The following is a 19,711-nucleotide window of genomic DNA, read 5'->3' as shown; positions in this document are numbered from 1 at the left end:
TGTGCTCTTCCATTGCAATTTTTACCAACAGGCAAGGAAAGACCTATTATGCCCTATTATGCAACGTTTCCCTGAACGCTCCCCTGAGTCACTTCTGATTAGTCTACTTCAGGGCTCCAGTAAATCTACCACTGAGCAGGTGGCCAAATTCCTGAATTTGGCCATCCACACCAGATCTCTTATGGATGTCTGATTGTGCTTAAATCCACAGATTAGCAATTTTATTATCTATATATCCCTCCCTTTTTTCACTATGCTAGGCCCCAATAACTCAATTCTGTTCCCCTTTTCAAAAACCCAAATAAATAAATAAATAACAATCTAGTATCTTTAGTGGTTTTGTAACACTCTCTCTTCTTTCTTTATCCCTACTTTGTATTGTTTTATATAATGGTGTATCTTCTTGTTTTATATTGGTCTGTTGACTGTAAATTAATTTATATATAAAAAAGATTACGATCACTTAATTATCTCTTTAAAATGATTGTTCATGCCTTTAGAGAAATATTTTAATTTTGTCTTGCTTATCTATGGCACAGATGTATTGACCGGAAAGATTACTTTGGAAGCTTTGAGCTACAAAATCAATCCTTTCTTCATCTGAATCACCTAAAATCATAGGTGTAAAATTATATACCATTTGATCCTATTTGCCCCTGTGGTGAAATGAGTTCTGTACTCCTAACACCTCTAACAGATGATTTCCTATAATAATTCAGTTTATGGTCAAAGTAAAGGGTACTAGTGACCACATGTAGAGAGTAGGAAGGATAAAGGGGACTAAATAACGGAGGTGTGTGTAAGACAGAAATGATAGTAATTACAATATTGTCCAATTCCCATCAAGACAGGAGCTTCAAGTCATGATTTTTTTGTCTGCTGGTGAGGCAGGAGAAAGCAAGAACAAGACTGCAGGACAAGGTTGCAGAGATAATATTAATCTTCTGCTCCATTTGACCCAGAAAGATGTACCTCTGTCACCAAACATTCTGTTAAAATGTTTGACAAATTGCAAGTCAGTGAGGAGACTTTGGTCAAGTTCAAACTAATGCTAAACCTGAAATTAGTATTACATGCATGAGCCTCTGCGAGCCTAAGCAAAGCTTTGGTCTCAAGCATCCCCCGCCCTCTGCCTGCACAGCCAAGAGAATGAATCCTGCTGTGTTTTGGGAAAGAAACTGCCTTGGTCTCCCTGTGGGATGATCTTTGTGTGTGCAAGAGAGACACGGGGAGTGCAACCGTCTTAGTTCTGTTGGAGCTCTCAGTAGCTTTCAGTACCATTGACCATAGTCTCCTTCTGGAGCTGCTGTCTGGGTTGGGAGTTGGGGATAGTTTTACAGCAATTCCATTACTACTTGGATGGTCACTTCCAGAAGATGGTGCTTGGGGATTATGTCTCCTGTGGCAATTGCAATATGGGGTTCCACAGGGAAAATTTTTATTCCCCATGCTATTTAACATCTACATGAAACCACTGGGGGAGGTTATCTGCAGAGCTTGGCTGAGGTGGCATCAATGTGCTGATGACACCCAGCTCTATCTTTCCTTTTCATCCCACCCAGGTGAGGCAGTGGATGTCCTGAATTAGTGCATGAGCAGGGTAATAGACTCGATGAGGGCCGACAATTTGAAGTTCAATTCAGATAAGTTGGAGGTACCGTTAGCAGGTGGTTTGTATGCACAGTTGAGTGGTATTCAACCTGTCCTGGAAGGGTTTGCACTCCTTCTGAAAGATCAGAAGTGCAGCCTGCAGGGTGCTCCTGGTGGATCCACCTTTGTAACTTGAGGCCCAGGTGGTCTTGGGGGTCAGGACTACCTTTTATCAGCATTGGTTGATATACCACATGTGAACCTATCAGATAAGAGATAGCCTGGCAACAGTTACGTATGATCTTGTACCCTCCCGTTGGATTATTGCAATGCACTGTGTGTGGGACTACCTTTGAAGACAGTTCAGAAACTTCAGTTAGTTGAAAACAGAGCTGCTAGGTTACTAACTGGAACTGGCCGATATGATCATGTGATGCCAGTGCTTTGTCAGCTGCACTGGCTTCCAGTCCATTTCAGAGCCCGATTCAAAGTGTTGGCATTGACTTTTAAAGACCTAAATGGCTTGGGACAAGAGTATGTAAAAACATCTCCTCCTATATGTACCTGCATGGACCCTTAGGTCATCTTTTGAGGCCCTCCTCCTGGTGCCCTTGCCAAAGGAAGCTAAATGGGTGGCTACAAGAGAGGGGGCTTTCTTACTTATGGCATCTCACTTATGGAATACACTCCAAAACAGGTTTGCCTGGTGCCTATGTGGTTATCTTTTCTGCACCAGGCAAAGACTCCCCCATGCCAGGCAGTTAGAGACCTAATTGTAGATTTTTATGGCTGTATCAATTCCTGTGCTGATAGTATTGTGTTGCATTTTTTAAAAAAAAAATATTTGTACTTTATATTTTAACAATTTGTATGCAATTTTAGTCTTTTAATTGTTTGTAACCTGCCCTGAGAACATTAGTCATTGGGTGGATTAAAATATAAACAAACGAACAAACTATGGTTTGTTTAAACTATGATTTGAGAACAAACTAGGATCTAAAACCATGATTTTTGCCTTGACATTTTCTCAGTAATTATAATTTAATTAACCCACTGTTCTCCAATTTCACATGTCAAGTGGAACTATGATAACTTTAAAATTGGAAGCAAGTCTCCTCACGGACTTAAATGAAAGGTGGAACAGTGTGTGAGCCCAAGGCTTATCGTGGCTTGTTAACAACATAAAATCCTCCTTTCTTGTTATATCTGAACTAGGGTGTGGTGTCAAAATTAGGCAGGGCTTAAGAATAATCACTAAAAGTATACTTTATAGGTGTACCCTCAATTTTTACTTATTTCAAATGAACAATTGCATCTGTTTTAAGCAGTCAGTTTTTTTCTCTTGGCATCTGATATTTGTTTTCGTCAAACATAGGTGAGCAAAGATTATGCCCCATGCTAACTCTAAGGTGAGAGTGTGCTTCCCAAATGTAAAGATAATAACATTTTTAAAAAAAACCTCTCGTATTTTCCAAATAGGTTGTGAAGAATTGCAGAAGTTGGATCTGACGGCTAATTTCATTGGGGAATTGTCCAGTATCATGGTCCTGAAACATAATGTACATCTTAAAGAGCTCTTCCTGATAGGAAATCCATGTACTGATTTTGAAGGCTATAGACAGTTTGTGGTAGCTACTCTTCATCAACTCAAAGTATGTCTAATTTAAAATATAACTGACATCACCACTCCTTTGTGTCAAGTGCCAGTAATTGTTAATTCAACATATTAATGCAAAATATAGATAAGTACTTTTAGCATGTAATGAAAGTAGGGATGCTTCATATAATTGATTAATCAGTTTGTTTCATCAGCTTAGTTTTTTTTTTAGTTTGCGATCCTATGCACATTTCCCTGGGAATAAATCCTACTGAACTCAGTGGAGCCTGATTCTAAGTAGACTTTTAACCAACTAAAATGTTTTTTATTAACTAGGCAGCAAAAGAGAGTGAGAGAGAGAATGCTAAAAAATACAAGTACTTATATAATTGATTAAGACGTCTTTAACCGCTTGACAACTCATAATGAAATTAATCTGGTATTTGCTTGGGCAGATCAACAAAAGGAATAGATAAAGGGCAATTTTATCATCACTTTATAATTAAATGGATGGCTTGCTTTTGATTTCTCTTTGAGCAAACCTAGTTACATGAACATCAGAGGCGTATAGGTTGCAAACTATAGCCTGCACATAGCTAGGTTTTATACTTCTATCTAAAACATGTTTTTTCCATCCAGGAGTTAAAGATGACATATGTGAAGCAGCTGTAGCACAATAGCATGGGGTCATTTTCATAGCTACAAATTCTGGCAAAGAGATAACGGCCCAGTTCAGCTGTAACAGGAATCCATGTTTTCCAACTACATCAATGAACCACATCAGGCCTCATGCGCCTGCCCCTCCCTTTAGTTCCTGTGAAGAGGAAATTGAAAGTTTTCACCTGTGGTTTTTTCTAGGTCATCCCTGTGCGTCCAAATGGCACACAGGGGATCCCGGGGTCAACCAGGGACGACCAGAGACTTCCCCCAGGATAACTGAAACTGGGGATGTCCTGGTTTTCCCATGGTCCCAGGACAACCCTGAGGACTGCGGCTAGTGTGGCGCAGTCTCCTGGTCCTCAAACGGGCACGCAGCTGTGTGGGATGGCTCTGTGCCCATGGGGGTGGGGGAAAGCAATTTCGCCATCCCTGGGATGGTGGTGTGTGTGTTTCGGTGCAGAGTTTGGCAGGGGGGTTCCTTAATGCGCACAGCTCCTCTTCAACAACAACAAAACGGCATCCACACCGTCCCTCTTCCCTTCCAGGATGTCACACGGCTGTATAGACGCTGGGGGAGGATTGCAGAAGCAGGCAAGTCCGCAATCCTACCCCCTCCCTCCTGCTACACTCTTAGGTGTAGATGAGCCCACAGTTTGCTGTATGGTGCCCAAATTTGGGTGGCTGTAGTTTGTATAAACTCAAGTTAGTGAGAACAAACCATGAAAAATGCTTCAGATCCTGGCTTTTTCACTATAAACAAACTGGAAAAGAAAGTTTCCAATTTCCTCACTAGCACAAAAGAAAAGCAGAAGGGAGGGAAGAGAGCATGAGCCGTAGATTATTCATGTAACGGGAGACCATGGTTTGCCATTAGCTCTGCATTGGGTCAGTATGTTTCCTTTCAGGCAGCAGGCCTGATCTGTGTTTCCCAGATCCAAACCCAACACACAAGCCGCTACCATTCTTAATTATGCAATGCAAAATCGTACTGAAAATTGTCACAATTTTATAGTAAGAGTAACTTAATAAACATTGTTGAATGTGGGATGGATTTCTTGATTGTAGTACAGCTTTTTAATTCTTTCTCATCTTTAAGTTTTTAGATTGCAAAGAGATACGACGTTCGGAGAGGACTCAGGCCTTGCAAAACTATCCTGAAGTAGAAAAACAAATCCAAGAGCAGGAACAGACCTATTTTCTTAAAAGAAGCGAAGAAAAAGAAGAGGCGCAAAGACGGATGCAAGAAAAGTGGGAGAAAAAGAAAAAGGAGAAGCAAAAGAAACATAATCCAGGATTTGATGGACGATGGTACACAGACATTAACTCCACCACGTATGTGCCTACATCTGCTCATTTTGTATTTTTCTTTTGATATGGATATTTTTTTCTGTCTTGGAAAGGAACCTATTTGGCAAGTAAGGGTTGTGAATCACATGTCACCTTAAGACACATAGGACTCTCATGTGCTCAGTATCTCAGCTGCCATTTTTAAAAAATAACAAGATATCTAGCTGCTGTGACTTCATAAGAAAAATGTAGTCAGTTTCCTTTGTTGCTGTTGCCATATTTTATATTTCGCCTACTGACTGGAACTGGTTGTTGTTCTTGTACTCAGTGGCTCCCAGTCTGTTTCCGAGCATAAATCAATGTGCTGGTACTTACCTCTTAATGCTGGACTCGATGGCCTTATAGGCCCCTTCCAACTCTACTATTCTATGATTCTGTGCTCTACACCACTTGGGACCCGGGTACCTGAAGGAGCACCTGATTCCATATCAGTCTGCCTATAGATGGAAGTAATCTTTGGAGACTCCTTTCCACCATTTGAGCGGTGAATAGCAAATGGGGATATTGCCATCTTGGTGGTATCTGATTTGTGAAATTCCCTCAGGACAGCACCTACATTGCTGCCCTGAAGGTCAACATATACTTTCAAAGGATTTTGTCATATCAGGGGTAGGGAACCTCTGGCCTGTGGAGGTTCACATTCGGCCTGCAGAGGCTACCTCCTCCAAGCCCTGCCTCCTGGGAAGAGGAATCCCCACTGCTGTCTCTAACCATTGACAACAAATGTCATGCAAAGCTGGGGACTCAGGACACGTGACTTGGATTTTCAATCCCAGAAATACTAACTTTGGTGGCATCTCTAAACAACAACGTCCAAGTGATATCCAAAAGTATGTGTGTGCCAGAGCCTGTTTCAAGATGTTGGTGACTCTTGCGCAAGGACACACTGCAAATTGAATTATCTCAGGCTGCCTCTGATTTTCATTAGTGAAAGCAAAGTGAGAACGCTGCTGTTGCTGGCTTGGTGAATTCTTTGTCAGGACTGGGACCAAAGCAAATTCCCAACCTCACCACCACCTCCTGGACCCAGCTGTGGTGTGTACAACAGAAAAGCATGGAAGGTGCTGCTGGATACAGAATTCTGCTGCCTGAGAACCTCAATTTTCTTTCTTTTTAAAAGTAAATTTCTAGCCCATATGGTTGTAAAGAAATGGTTACAAATCTGTAGGCAATGCCTTCTCAAAAGTCAGAAGCCAGAGGAATTGCTGAATAGGAACTCGGTTTCCTATCTTGTGTAGATCCATGTCTATTAAAACTAGAATAAAACGTGAAAAGGGTTTACAATTGCAACAAATTATTATTAAATATAGTAATAAAGGATTATGTTTGCCTGTCTATCTGTTAGCACCGTGACTATGAAACCTAGACACCTGAAACTTGGTGTGCATACTAATAGAATCCTAGGGGTGCACACCTCAGTCTTATTTTGTTTTTTTTAAAATGCATTAATTCGTTTAAATTAATTTGAAGGTGTTCCTCTATTTGAAGCTTGCAGTGCCATGTTCAGTCACTAGGTGGCAGGCATCCCTAACTAGCATGTAACTTTACAGTCAATACAATTTGAAGCCAGAGAGAATAGTCCCTGCTGTGGGGTAGCCCCCTCCGCCTTCAGGGGAATGGAGTGGACAGACTCTGTCCTCAGGGGACTATAGGGATGCACCATGGCAAGGGCTATGCCCAAGGGTGCCAGCTGGTGTGCCTTCACTTGGACGGGACAAGCACAGTGTGTCCACCTTGGACAGCTGCATACATTTGCTTGAAGGCTTCACTGTATCAAACTAAGGGCTGTTTTAGCCCATATGAAGCTGGTCTGTTCGCTAGTACAAAATAAGAGAAATTTTGGTAATTTATTCAACTTGCATATACAAGTCCCAGAAACCAGATCCTTAGAATTTGGTTTGCCTGAGCAGAGAATTCATTCATTCACTTCAGGGTGGCATGTGCATACAGCCTTGGCTACATCTGTCGTGAACTGGGCAAGGGAAAGTATTTCTCACCTGAGCCTTCTCTGCATCGGGTTTGAACCATGGATTCATGGTGCAAATTCCATGCTGCTGAAGTGGATCATTCTCATTGGGGAAGGAGTCTTTGAAATCTTTTCCCATCCAAGCTGGATATAATGGCCTTTGCCTGTTGCCCTAGGACTGCAATGAGCAGGGGGTTGGACTCGATGGCCTTGTAGGCCCCTTCCAACTCTGCTATTCTATGATTCTATGATTCTATGCAGAACTGAAGGGCAGCACACTCTAGCCTCAGCGAGAAGACCAAGGCCACTGGAAAGTTGCCTCTAATGCCTCCCAGGAAGACCATTATGGCAAGAGGAAGACCAACCTGGCTTCATTTGTAGGCCAAGGAAGCAGCAGCTGCAGGGAGCCTTTCCCCGCCACCCTTCCAGGAAGAAATTTGGCTCCAACTGACAGTTGCCTCATGATTACAAAGCTCTACAGAAATGAGCTCTGTTCCCATGCATCCTGGAAGGGCTGCTGGAAATATGGTGGAAGAGCAGTGTATGATTTCAATAAATAACGTTTCAAGTATAATTCTTCTGTGTGTGTGTTTTCCAGCTGCTTCTCTGTAGAAGAGAGAGAGAACCTCCAGAAGGCTGAAGAAGGAAATGAATACCATGAATTAGTGATAGAAGAAGATGATGAAGAAGAGAGAGCCTTTTGGGAGGAACCTGTGCCTCATACTCCGGAGGCTAGGTTAGAGGCTCACAGATACACTGAAGGAAAAAAGAAAGCAAAAGAAGATAGGTATACATAATTCTCATTAAGTATTTCCTACACAAGTGGTAAAAGTGTCTTTTTAAAACATGTTTGCTTTGATTTCCACTTATCCACAACAGCAGATACTGTTTTGGTCCCTAAATGCCATCTTTCATTTTTCCTTCCTATCTCAGCTGCATTTAATATGCCTTGAGGCTTTCTAATGCACCCAGCATTTTTATTGCAGATGTTGGCTATGTACTCCTGCTATAGAATGTAGCTGTATAAATGGTCCTAGTGCATGCCACAGGGATTCAGGGGTTGTGGTGGATGAAGCAAGAGGGCAAACAAGCTGGGACATGGCGACAGATAAAAGCAAGGGTAAGCAAAATGACATAAAGCAATAGGTAACGGCTGGGTGGTGATTCTGTGGCAGGTAACAACAGGGAGCTGGGTCAGTAGGCCAGGTGTTTCCCCAGCTATGTGGGATCTGCATATCCATGAGCAGTTCTTGCACGGCTGGGCCTGATCACGTGAGTATTTCCCATGGAACTGGTGCGTGCATTTTTCCTTATGTAGGGAAAATGTTTTCAGACCTGCTCTTTGAGGTACGTTTTAACTTGAGATGCTGGGGACTGGACATGGCCTTCTATATACAAAGCAGTATTCTGATGCAGAGCTATAGCCCCTTTCCTTCTCATGGATGAACATGGTTAAGTATTTGGCTTAGAGAAAAGACCTTGGTCTAAAGGCATGCATTACCAGCATCAGATGTTCACTGGGTATGCAACATTGGCATGTAGTCGAAGCATGCAAACAGAATTTGTGTTGTACCCCGCCTCGATCCAGAGGGAGAGGAAGGTAACATCATCATCATCATCATCATCATCATCATCATCATCATCATCATCCGTAGTCCACCACATAGATGATTGAAAAGGGAAGGGATTTTGAGGGGAGAGGGAGGCAACTTTGTGTTAATCAGTCTTTTGCCTCCAAAGGCAACCTTGATGGCCTCATGTACCCATATTTTCCTCCTTTTGTCACATATCACAGTTGTACAAGGAGCAGGGAATGAATGCCTTCTCTTAAGAGCGTTAGCATTCAGTATGATATAACCCTACATTTGGGGTGAGCAAAAGATAGGTTTGGATCTACTGGTAGATCTTTGGGTAATTTGCAGTAGATCAGGAAGGATTTCTGATTCCAAAAGTTTGACCATAGCAGCAAAACCCCCAGGACTTCCCCCGCCCCTCTCCTTTCCTTAAATCATACTGCTGAAATAAAGCCTGGGCTAACCAGGAGTAGATTTTTGTGTGGAAGGGCTGTTGAGTTTTAGTCCTCAAAACAAATTCTTGGACTTCAAATTCTTCAGTTCAGAGTGTATGTCTTTTGTACCAGGCTACAGTTGGTAGATCTTGGGGTACTAGTAAGAAACAAAGTACCCTATTTCTTCTATTCTAAGACACACATTTTTCCCATATAAACATCTCTAAAAATGGGGTGCATCTTAGAATCGCAGGTGCGTCTTAAGTTTTTTTCCCCCTGTTGGTGGTACTGAAATTAGTGTGCGTCTTACAATCGATGGCATCTTACAGTCGAAGAAATACGGTAGATCCTGAAAGTCTGAAGCCTGCCCACCCCTGCTTGTGTTCTAAGTACCATGGAGAGTGCCTTTTTCCCCAGTGTCCCATTTCAATCAGTGAGATCAACCAAGAGTTCTTCCATATCAATATTATCCATGCACCATGTTTGAACAGGGCATATTGACCCCGATTCTAAGTACGCTTCCTCGGAAGTAAGTTTCATTAAAATTAGATGCTTAAGGCTAGAATGCTAGAGAAGCATCGTGTGGAGACAGGGGAACATCCTTCTGTTTGGACTGGCACTTGGTAGCCAAAGATCAAGCCAATTGGAAATGTCATTGTAAATGATGGTAGTTTTTACTTTATTTGCTTTTCTAATGTAAAGCGACATATAAGTCTATCTTCTCTTAGTATTAAAGTAAATGTATGTTTTTTGTTTTAATCAAAAGCTAAATCATATTGACAGGCTTTCTCTTGTCTGTCCATTTCTGTCTTTGTTACTTCACAGAAGGGATGAGAATGCAAAAAGAATAAAAACTGAACAATTCGTTTTATGCTTTTTTTTTGACAGAGAACAAATGAAGAAAGTGAAGCCACCAAGGACTTTGATCACCCCAGAAGGAAGAGTTCTGAATATAAATGAACCTAAGTATGTAAAGAGAAATAATAACCTAGGATGAGCCACTTTTTAACAAAGAAATTGGTTAAGTGATGCCGGATTTTGATAATTTATCAGAAATAGGTAATTTTGTCAATCTAAAATCCCATGGCTTAAATGAGGAAAAATGGAACATTTTCCTATTTTCGGCAAATTAAGATGCTGGGCACTTTTGTTGCAGAATTTGGAGGGTTTTAGATACCTTATGTGATTTATAAGATACCATGTGTAGTGTTTTTTTCAATCTCTTAAGTAGAATTAAAAATATATGACTTTGCTCATCCTCCTTACTTTATTCAGACTAGATTAGTTATTGGGCCTGTTTGTTTGTTTATTTATTTATTTATTTATTACATTTTTATACCACCCAATAGCCGAAGCTCTCTGGGCAGTTCACAAAAATTAAAACCATAATAAAACAACCGACAGTCTAAAAACACAAATTCAAAATACAATATAAAAAGTGCAACCAGGATAAAACCACATAGCAGAAATTGATATAAGATTAAAATACAGAATTAGAATAGTAAAATTTAAATTTAAGTTAAAATTAAGTGTTAAAATACTGAGAGAATATAAAGGTCTTCATCTGGCGACAAAAGGACTACAGTGTAGGCGCCAGGAGGACCTCTCTGGGGAGCTCATTCCACAGCCAGGGTGCCACAGCGGAGAAGGCCCTCCTCCTAGTAACCACCTGCCTCACTTCCTTTGGCAGGGGCTCACCCCTGTAGATGATCTTAAGGTCCGGGCAGGTACATATGGGAGGAGGCGTTTCTTCAAATAACCTGGCCCCAAACCATTTAGAGCTTTGAATGTTAATACCAGCACATTGAATCGGGCCTGGACCTGGACTGGTAGCCAATGAAGTTGTAAAAGGACTGGAGTAATGTGGTCTCGCCATCTAGTCCCTGTTAGTAAACGGGCTGCCCTGTTTTGTACCCTCTGAAGTTTCCGGACTGTTCAGACAACACACTGAGCCATGGTTAGGCCACTAACCGTTTTGCAGCAAATGGTTAGTGAGCATGTTTAAACCATGGTTATGTAGCCGCCATGGTTCGGAATGGCTAAGATGTGCTAAGTCATGGTTCACATGACACGCTAAGCCATAATGTTTAGCTCAAAATGTTTAAGCACCATGGCTTAGAGTGTTGTCTGAACAGGGTCATTGAGAACAAAAACCTCACCAAAGGTAACAGCATTTTATTGTCACAAAGAATATGATGACATTATACTTGAATGCTATGAGGAGAAAGGACAGGAAAAAAATATTAGTGTTTACATACAGTGTCTCTCAAGAAACTCATAATTTCATTGATGCCTCCACTTTGCTGTAACAATGTGTTGACAGCTGTATAAAATTGCAGTAGCTTTCTTATGTGAGGACAAGAAGTATGTAATACCTTAAAATGTTGTGTTGACAGATCAGAATTATGGTTCTGGGAGCTATAGACACATTGAAGAAAGCTCTAGAGCCCTAAAGATGTGTGTTGTCAATAGTTACTGAATACTATGTGCTATTATCTTCTTTCAGTGAATTCATTCTGAAAGGCACATTTTGATAAACTGTTATACAGGAGAAGCACCAATGACAACATCATTCCATGGTTTGTTTAGCTGTAACAAGGAGAACTTGAAAATTCATTGGCTGCATAGGCACCATGGAAGGAAAGGAACCTCTCGTGCAAGCACTGAGTCATTACTGACTCTTAGAGGGACGCCAGCTTTCGCTGACGTTTTCTTAGCAGGCCTTATAGCAGGGTGGTTTGCCGTTGCCTTCCTCGACCGTTATTACCTTTCCCCCAGCTAACTGGGTACTCATTTTACTGACCTCGGGAGGATGGAAGGCTGAGTCGACCCGAGCCGGCTGCCTGAAACCAGCTTCCGCTGGGATCGAACTTAGGCCGTGGGGAAAGTTCCGGCTGCAGAAACTGCTGCTTTACTGCTCTGCGCCACACGAGGCTCAGGCACCATGAGGTTCTCCCAAATTATAAAGAGTTTATTTTTTTAAAAGAAGAATAAAGTTCCATTCCTCCTTGATTAGGTGGTGCTTGAGTGTTCGGGAGCTTTCCCCCCAAATAAATAGCTTCTCAGTGTTCCTTGGGACTTCTAGTCCCTTGACAGTGATTCTCAGGAGCACTCCTTCCTTCTTCTCAAGCACATAATCTTTCATAAAAAATAAAAATAAAAAACCTATTTTTTCAACCAAGGCAAATCAGGTGTATTTGTCCTAACTGGATTGATGTTTATAATTTATTCCATTTGTTCATTCTGTCTTCTCTCCAAGTTTTTAATTCCTCCATCCACCCCACATTCCCACCATAAACCACAAAAGATATTTGAAGTGTGTTATGGTCTCAAGAGATTATTCACACTTATGATTTCCTAATGTGCAATTGATTCTCATGACTAAATTCAAGTAGGAAAGGATGTTGAGATTTTTTTTATATGTAGTTGATCTCTAACCAATGAATGGCAATTGACCAATCCTGACTAGCAGCTGATTTCAAAGAGTTATCTTCCATGTAATCGTCAGATAACAAGTCAGGTGTATGGATTCCATCACACAACCAATTTCCCACCTGTATGCATTCAAAGGAATCCCTTGCCAGAATCATTTTATACCTGAAAGTAATGGCTAGTATCTAAAACGCTTCTCTGTTAGTTCTGCACACTTAAGGGGGCTTTAGATGTGTTTCTCAAATATCCCATGTCATAGAGGGTGCCACTTTTGAAACTGAGCAGTGATATGGCATGAAGGGGGGGGGGCAGTGTCTGTCTGCTGTTCAAAGTAAAAACAAAGCTCAGAGGGCATATCTTTGGTTGCCCGTCAATGTCAAGTGATTTGGCAATAATATTAAAATAGCTTTCCCCACAACTCCGTTTCACAGAGGTGTTTTCATGCATATGCAAAACGATCAATTAATCAGATCGAACTGTATCAAGAAAATAATAATAATAATAATAATAATAATAATAATAATAATGTAAGCCTATATATAGCATTTTGAGGGTTCGACGTACTTCACTTTGTTGAAATTCTTAAACTACCTTGTAACGTATGTCTGTTTTATCCCCATATTGCAGAACCGGGGTTGAGGCTGAAAAAATAATGGCTTCCGTAAGCCTACCAAGACACAAAATACAAACCAGGCACTTCCCAATTCATAGTTTATTTATTTATTTATTTATTTATTACATTTCTATACCGCCCAATAGCCGAAGCTCTCTGGGCGGTTCACAAAAATTAAAATCATAGTAAGACAATCAACAGGTTAAAAGCACAAATACACAATACAATATAAAAAGCACAACCAGAATAAAAACCACACAGCAAAATTGATATAAAATTAAAATACAGAGTTAAAACAGTAAAATTTAAATTTAAGTTAAAATTAAGTGTTAAAATACTGGGGGAATAAAAAGGTCTTCAGCTGGCGACGAAAGGAGTACAGTGTAGGCGCCAGGCGGACCTCTCTGGGGAGGTCATTCCACAACTGGGGTGCCACAGCGGAGAAAGCCCTCCTCCTAGTAGGAAGTATACTTTTTTTTGTGAATTCTCCAATTTCAATGAGTCTCTTAGCTACTGTACCACACTATGTCCTTTCTCTCATTGGTGTCACACTCCCACCCCATGAGGTATCTTGCCCTATACTGGATGGAGAACATCTGAAATGAAGATGAGCACATAATATAGACCAAACATACCTATCAGAACAGCTGTGCAGAAAGACCATGCTTTGCATGTCTGAAGTCTAAGGTCCAATCAGTGGGTAGCAGGTGATGGGAAAGGCCCCTGTGAACCCATGCTGCTTGTCAAAGTAGACAATAATCTTCTCTAGTGTAAGGCACTTTCTTATGTTCCTATCTGAAATACATACTTGTGTGTCTTCTTAAATCCTAATCTCCTGAGTGGCTTCCTCCAAGATTTCAGTATTTAGTATAATTCAGAGCTCTTTGAAAAAATGAGATGTGAAAATAGTTTTTGCTCCATATAGATAAAATACAAACATTATCTCTCCCAGTTAGCTTTTTGCCAGCAGATGTCTCTCTTCTAGCATGAATATCTAGCTTTGAATTTAACTGAGATTGTGTCATCCTCCCAATTTAAAGCCAGCAATAAAGTAGAGCATTATTCATATATTTGTTCAGGATTCTGCAGATATATTGAGAGTAGTGTGTCTTGTTAACTACTAGACCATGTCAGCATGAATATAAAACCACTACCAGTTGAAGTCTGAATACTGCACACTGTTGCATTTATGCAGCGCAAATCTTTTTACTGTTATTGTTAGGCTTTCTTTCTCCTTGAAAGATGATGAAGAAAACAACCAGCTCATCCTGGATCTTGCTGTTTACAGGTCAGCATGAATCATTTTATTTGCACCTTTGCTTTGCCTCCTTTTGAACACTGCCAAATGTTATTGAATACTCATAATTTAGCTTTTATTTGCATTTTCCTATGTGCAACATTTGGGATTAAATTATGACAAGAATTGATCAGGATTAAACTACACAAGTCTCTCTGAGTGTAACCCAACGTTTTCCCTATTAGGGCAAAATAATTATGCTGGGCTGGGAGGAGGCAATTTACATTAGAAAAATGCCTCGGGAGTGAAGGGTAACACACCCACCTGCCACAGCCATGGTCAAACTCAACACCCCCAAACGCACACCTAGCTTAAAAAATATTAAAGAGACAGGAGTTCCAATCACATCTCATCTCTTTTTGCCCTTAGTGTGAGGCTGTTGAACTGGAATTCATTTGCAGGCTTGACACAATTTCATCAAGCCTTAATCCAGGCAGGTTTGGTTGTCTCAGTACAGCAGAGATTTCATGCAAATTGACCCCCAGCCCATGCATTTTGTTGGCTGTGCCTGGACCCACCTACAGACTGATTTCCTTGTTATTGAATCCTGTTGTTACTTTTTTGCCCATTGATTGCCTAATATCACTAATTTCAGTATATTTATGTGTGTAGTTTTGTGAGTTTTCTGCCTGACAGAGAATCTCAGTTATGGTTTTTGCTTCAAGGGATGTCTGATGTGACTCCTGAATAATATATGGAGAAGGTGTGTGTGTGTGTGTGTGAGAGAGAGAGAGTGAGAGAGAGAGAGAGAGAGAGAGAGAGAGAGAGAGAGAGAGAGAGGGGCCATAAATGGCAATTTTTGAGTGAAAGAAAAGCTGAAGAGAGAGAAAGTTTGAGGGTTTAGCCTTTCTGCAACAATTTGCTCCCTAGGGATCTGTTGGTTCTTTGTAGGCAATGTCTGATTGCTTCTAGTAGCCTTTGCTTGTATATTTATAAATTAAGCCAGTATTAAAAAGAGTCCCCAGTGTACTCTCTCTATAAAATCTTCCCTGTCCAACATCGTAATAAATGTGCCAGTCCCTAAGAGACCTTAAGACTCTTTGTTTCCATAAATTTTATGGAAGTCAAAGTCAAAGAACACCTACTATTTTCAGTGGCTCGGGGGAAAAAGAGGGGAGCAAAACTCTGTGTTCTAAAGTGCCGGAAGGTAATGTTATTTTTGCAAAAGGTAAGAGGGTTGTCCCAATGATAACACAGAAGAGTTTAAGCATCCTTCTGAGTTGTACTGGTTCATGGGTAAAGCACTATGTCTTTTAATGTAAACATGACCCACACTAGGAGTGAACAGAGAACCACTAGGCTAAATGAACTTCTTCTTCTTCTAAAGACATCTGGATATCTCCCTGCTTGAAGTTGACATACAGCCTACTTACGTCCGAGTAATGATCAAGGGAAAGGTTAGTGCACATTGGTGATGGTGGCTTTGAGGTTTTTTTAAAAAAAAGCAATAACAAATGTCAATTTAATTTGGACTTGTTATCTGTTTCTGATTTTGGTTCCTCCTCTAGTGCGCGAACCTTTACTTTCTCTACTGAAGTGATTGGTCCTGTGGGTTATAAGGAAGGGAGAATGCCTTCATGTTTAGAGAGGGAAACGCTGCCTCGGGCATAGGGAGCAGCAGGGAACAAAGCAATAGGGCTGGCATAGGGCAAAGTGAGAAAGGGGACAAGGGCAAACGAGCTTATGTGACGTGAAAGAAGTGAGAAGCCGGCAGAATTCACACATCAAGCTGGGTTGTGCTGCTTCTAGACTCAATGGTCCTGCAGACATTGATAAAACCCACGAAGAATGCTCAGAGTGGGGCTTATTGCTGCTTCAAGGGACTGATGATGATGATGGTGATGCAGGGCTGGACTGTAGGCAAGACATTGCGGAAAGTGGCTTGTCTGTGATCATCCAGTAATTCTGGGGGTGAACTAAATGAAGTTGTTATCTGTAAAGCGGGATGTCCATGGTGCCTAAATGGGGACAGGGTAAAAGAAGTTCTCCTCCAACTCTAGAGGCTATCTGCATAAAAGTACTCAGGGGTCAGAACAGCCCCTGTTCCCCCCCCCCCACTGCCCTTACATGTGTTCTCTTTATGCCACCAGGAAGCATCCCAGTCAGCAGTGGAGTTTGTGTTGGGGCTAGGTCTGGGTCTGCAGGGGAGCAAGGAAATTGTGTTCCCCTTCAGCCAGCACAAGGAGCTGGCAAGATGACTGTATCACAGATGTTTTATTTTGCCACCTTCATATTGCAGCACTGCACAGACCTGTCAAAATAAGTCTGGTGAACATCTTTGATGCTTTTCAGTCACCAGTATGCCACGTGACATAGCTGATGCTGCATTGCAGAACCTCTTAGGCCACACTGCTGGCCTCCTCAGGATCTTCACGCCTGCTGATTGTCATTTGCACAGTCCTCCTTTTCCCCTTCAGTTGCTTCATGGGCAAAAGGAGGCTGAGAACTTCCTTTGCCTTCAAAGCAACTTATGGAAAGAGGGTGAAATTGGGCTCAGAGACTGCACACCCTTTTGACGCAGTATCTCTACACCCAGTTGCCTTCCTGAACTCATTGCAGGCACAAATGTACCAGAGAGTTGAACATTTTTTTAATTTTAATCCCTCTGGAACTTGCATTTTCTTTCTTTATTTTTAAAAACCAGTGCTATTAAGTTAAGCTAAAATTTAGAAGCCTATTTGTAATCATACTACTAAATGCAGATTAAAATTACTTTCCATCTAAAATAGACTAGCATAATTATTCTCATTTGGTTGCCACTGTAACTTAAGCACCATGTCATAACGTTCTTTAGAAATCTCACATTTTTCAGTGACAACACTGTGAAGACATATATCTAATCTATATACCATTTGCACTCACATCATACTTACAGTGTAAATGAAGACTGTTTAAGATGCAAATCACCCCTTAGGATTGGTATTAACATATATCACAAGAGCGATTTAAGTAAATAAATCCCTTTGGATCAAAGACACGTTATTCATATTACTGCACATTTTCTATCTGGGTCATAAATGTTTTATACTTCAAAATTCATATCCATAAGGCCAGAAAAATAAATCTGGTAAATTTAAGGTTTTTTAATTACGGGTATGTCAAATAAAGTAGTTCTCTGTATATGTGTTTTGGGTTTTTTAGACATTTCAACTCGTGCTTCCAGCAGAAGTGAGGCCGGATAACAGCATTGCTAGAAGATCTCAGACAACTGGGCATTTGGTTCTCAGCCTACCAAAGGTAGGACAAGATGTTCAGCTGAGATGCTAAAACGTACCTTCAGCTTTGATCTACTTCCTGTACATTCTTTTTCCTTCCTCTGTGTTCGGTCCTTCAGTCACTGCAAATCTCATGATCAAATGACCTATCAAGAGTTTACCAAGATTGTCGACCACAAGAAACATGAAAATCTGTATAAACAACATAGGTCAAAGGGGGGACCACAGTGAGCTGTGTTGCCAACTTAAAGTGGCCTTTCTGAAGGGGCCGCAACTTTTGTCACACATTTGGATCTCTCAGAGCGTTATCACACAGGGGGGGAATCATGTTTGCGTACCGTCGCTTCTCCGCCCATGTCTTTGTCCTGCATTACTTCCTCTTGAAAGTAGAATGTGCATGTGGCCCATGCAGTGGGCCGTTTTGATTGCGCTGCTTCTCCTGCACACAGCAGGAGATAGCGGCCAGTTTCATCTTTAAAAATAAGTCAAACTTACTGTGGTATTTTTTTTTTTTTTTTTTTGTGGTGCAAAGAAGGCTAGAAGGAGTGGGAGGCAGAGGATGTTGTGAGAGGGGCCTGTGAAAATCCGTGAGTGTCCAGTAATGTCTGATGGAGCTCTCAGTCCAGGGTACTGTGATGCTGGTTAGATACATTGTCTGGGTCTTTTACCAGGTTATCAGTCTGACACCCTGGATTTGGGGATTTCTGATCTTGCATCCTAAGAAAAAGGGCCGATGCTATTTAGGAGACAAGGAACATACGAAGCTGCCTTATTCCAGGTCAGGTTATTTGTCCCTCTAACTCAGTATAGTTTATTCTGATTCCCAGTGGCTCTCCAGAACTTCAGATGGTAGTCTTTCCCATCACCTGCTAACCAAGATCCTTTTAGGATCCTTTAACATAATTTCCTGGTCAAAAGGTGTGGGAGAGAGAGAGAGAGAGAGAGAGAGAGCTCCTCCGGATCTTCATTCTATTAATGAATAAAAATCACAAAGTGGTGTTTTGGTCTGATTTTTTTTATTTAAGTATTGTAATGCATAATAAAGTAGTGGTATCTCATATTTGGCGTAACCGTGTGACAGATCTGAGAGGCTCCTTCATTGATGACATTTAGGTGATAAGTTAAAAAAAAATTATTTAATAAGGTTTGTTTGCATTGACTATTTTGCCCTTTTACTGTTTTTCTGGTTTGTGGATTTTAATGGCTGCTAAAAGCTGTCTGTTCTTGTTTTATTCTCATAGTTTAAGGGTGGGAAACCATGCAGTCTTTTTAAATCTTTTTGCCTTCCCTGCTTTCTCTCTCCCCCTCCCCTGGTAGTCCCTGTGTGATTTCCAGATTTCAGTTAATTTGGATTTACTTTTTCTTGGCTAGGATTTGCATGACAGAGCAAAAGGGAGAGAGCAGCAGAATGGAGGGATGAAAAGTTGTGTAATTGGGACCTACAGATAGATAGCAGATAGACACCGAAGCCTTAGTGTCGGGGGTGGGGACGAGGGAAAGCAATGAATTACTATGGGAACCAGAAACTTGGCCGAACTCTAACGCCCTTCTGATGGGTATAATAGTGTATATAAATGAAGCTGGCAAGCATGTAGGGGGAGAGAAAAAGAGTTAGAAATCAGAAGAATCCAGGATGGAGTCCCAGACTCTAGAGACAGAAGAAGCAGGGCTGAAAGCATGAATACTCGAAGCTGCCCTGCCAATGGACTTGGATGAGCGGCTTTATCCCTAAATCTTGGCTAAAGTAAGGAAACAGTCTAGACAAGGGGGTAGAAGTATGCATTTTTCTCATGTTATTTTCATACCCTAACTGAAAACTGCTTTAATTTTTGTCCGTAGAAAAAATAATTCCAGTGTTTTAATTGCTGCTTTTCAAAACCTTTCATAAAACTAAATTTGTTGGTGGCTTAACGATGGTTTGATTTTTTACCCCATTCCTCATTGTCACCTCGCCCTACCCAACGCAGTGAGTTGGCTGTGACTTTG

At 41.1% G+C, this 19,711-nt stretch overlaps 1 protein-coding gene across 1 annotated transcript in view; it reads left to right on the top strand.

Moving 5' to 3' along the window:
• Positions 1–19,711, top strand: part of DNAAF11 (dynein axonemal assembly factor 11) — a 51,275-nt gene that overhangs the window by 13,624 nt on the left and 17,940 nt on the right. The window contains exons 4-10 of the mRNA XM_063129918.1: positions 3,070–3,242; positions 4,944–5,179; positions 7,759–7,947; positions 10,057–10,134; positions 14,436–14,501; positions 15,838–15,907; positions 17,652–17,747. Coding sequence (XP_062985988.1) covers positions 3,070–3,242; positions 4,944–5,179; positions 7,759–7,947; positions 10,057–10,134; positions 14,436–14,501; positions 15,838–15,907; positions 17,652–17,747 — 908 coding nt within the window. The remainder of the gene's footprint in view (positions 1–3,069; positions 3,243–4,943; positions 5,180–7,758; positions 7,948–10,056; positions 10,135–14,435; positions 14,502–15,837; positions 15,908–17,651; positions 17,748–19,711) is intronic.

The sequence above is a fragment of the Elgaria multicarinata genome, chromosome 7 (genome assembly GCF_023053635.1).
Source record: "Elgaria multicarinata webbii isolate HBS135686 ecotype San Diego chromosome 7, rElgMul1.1.pri, whole genome shotgun sequence".
Lineage (NCBI taxonomy): Eukaryota > Metazoa > Chordata > Lepidosauria > Squamata > Anguidae > Elgaria > Elgaria multicarinata.
This window is presented reverse-complemented; position numbering and strand designations above follow the sequence as displayed.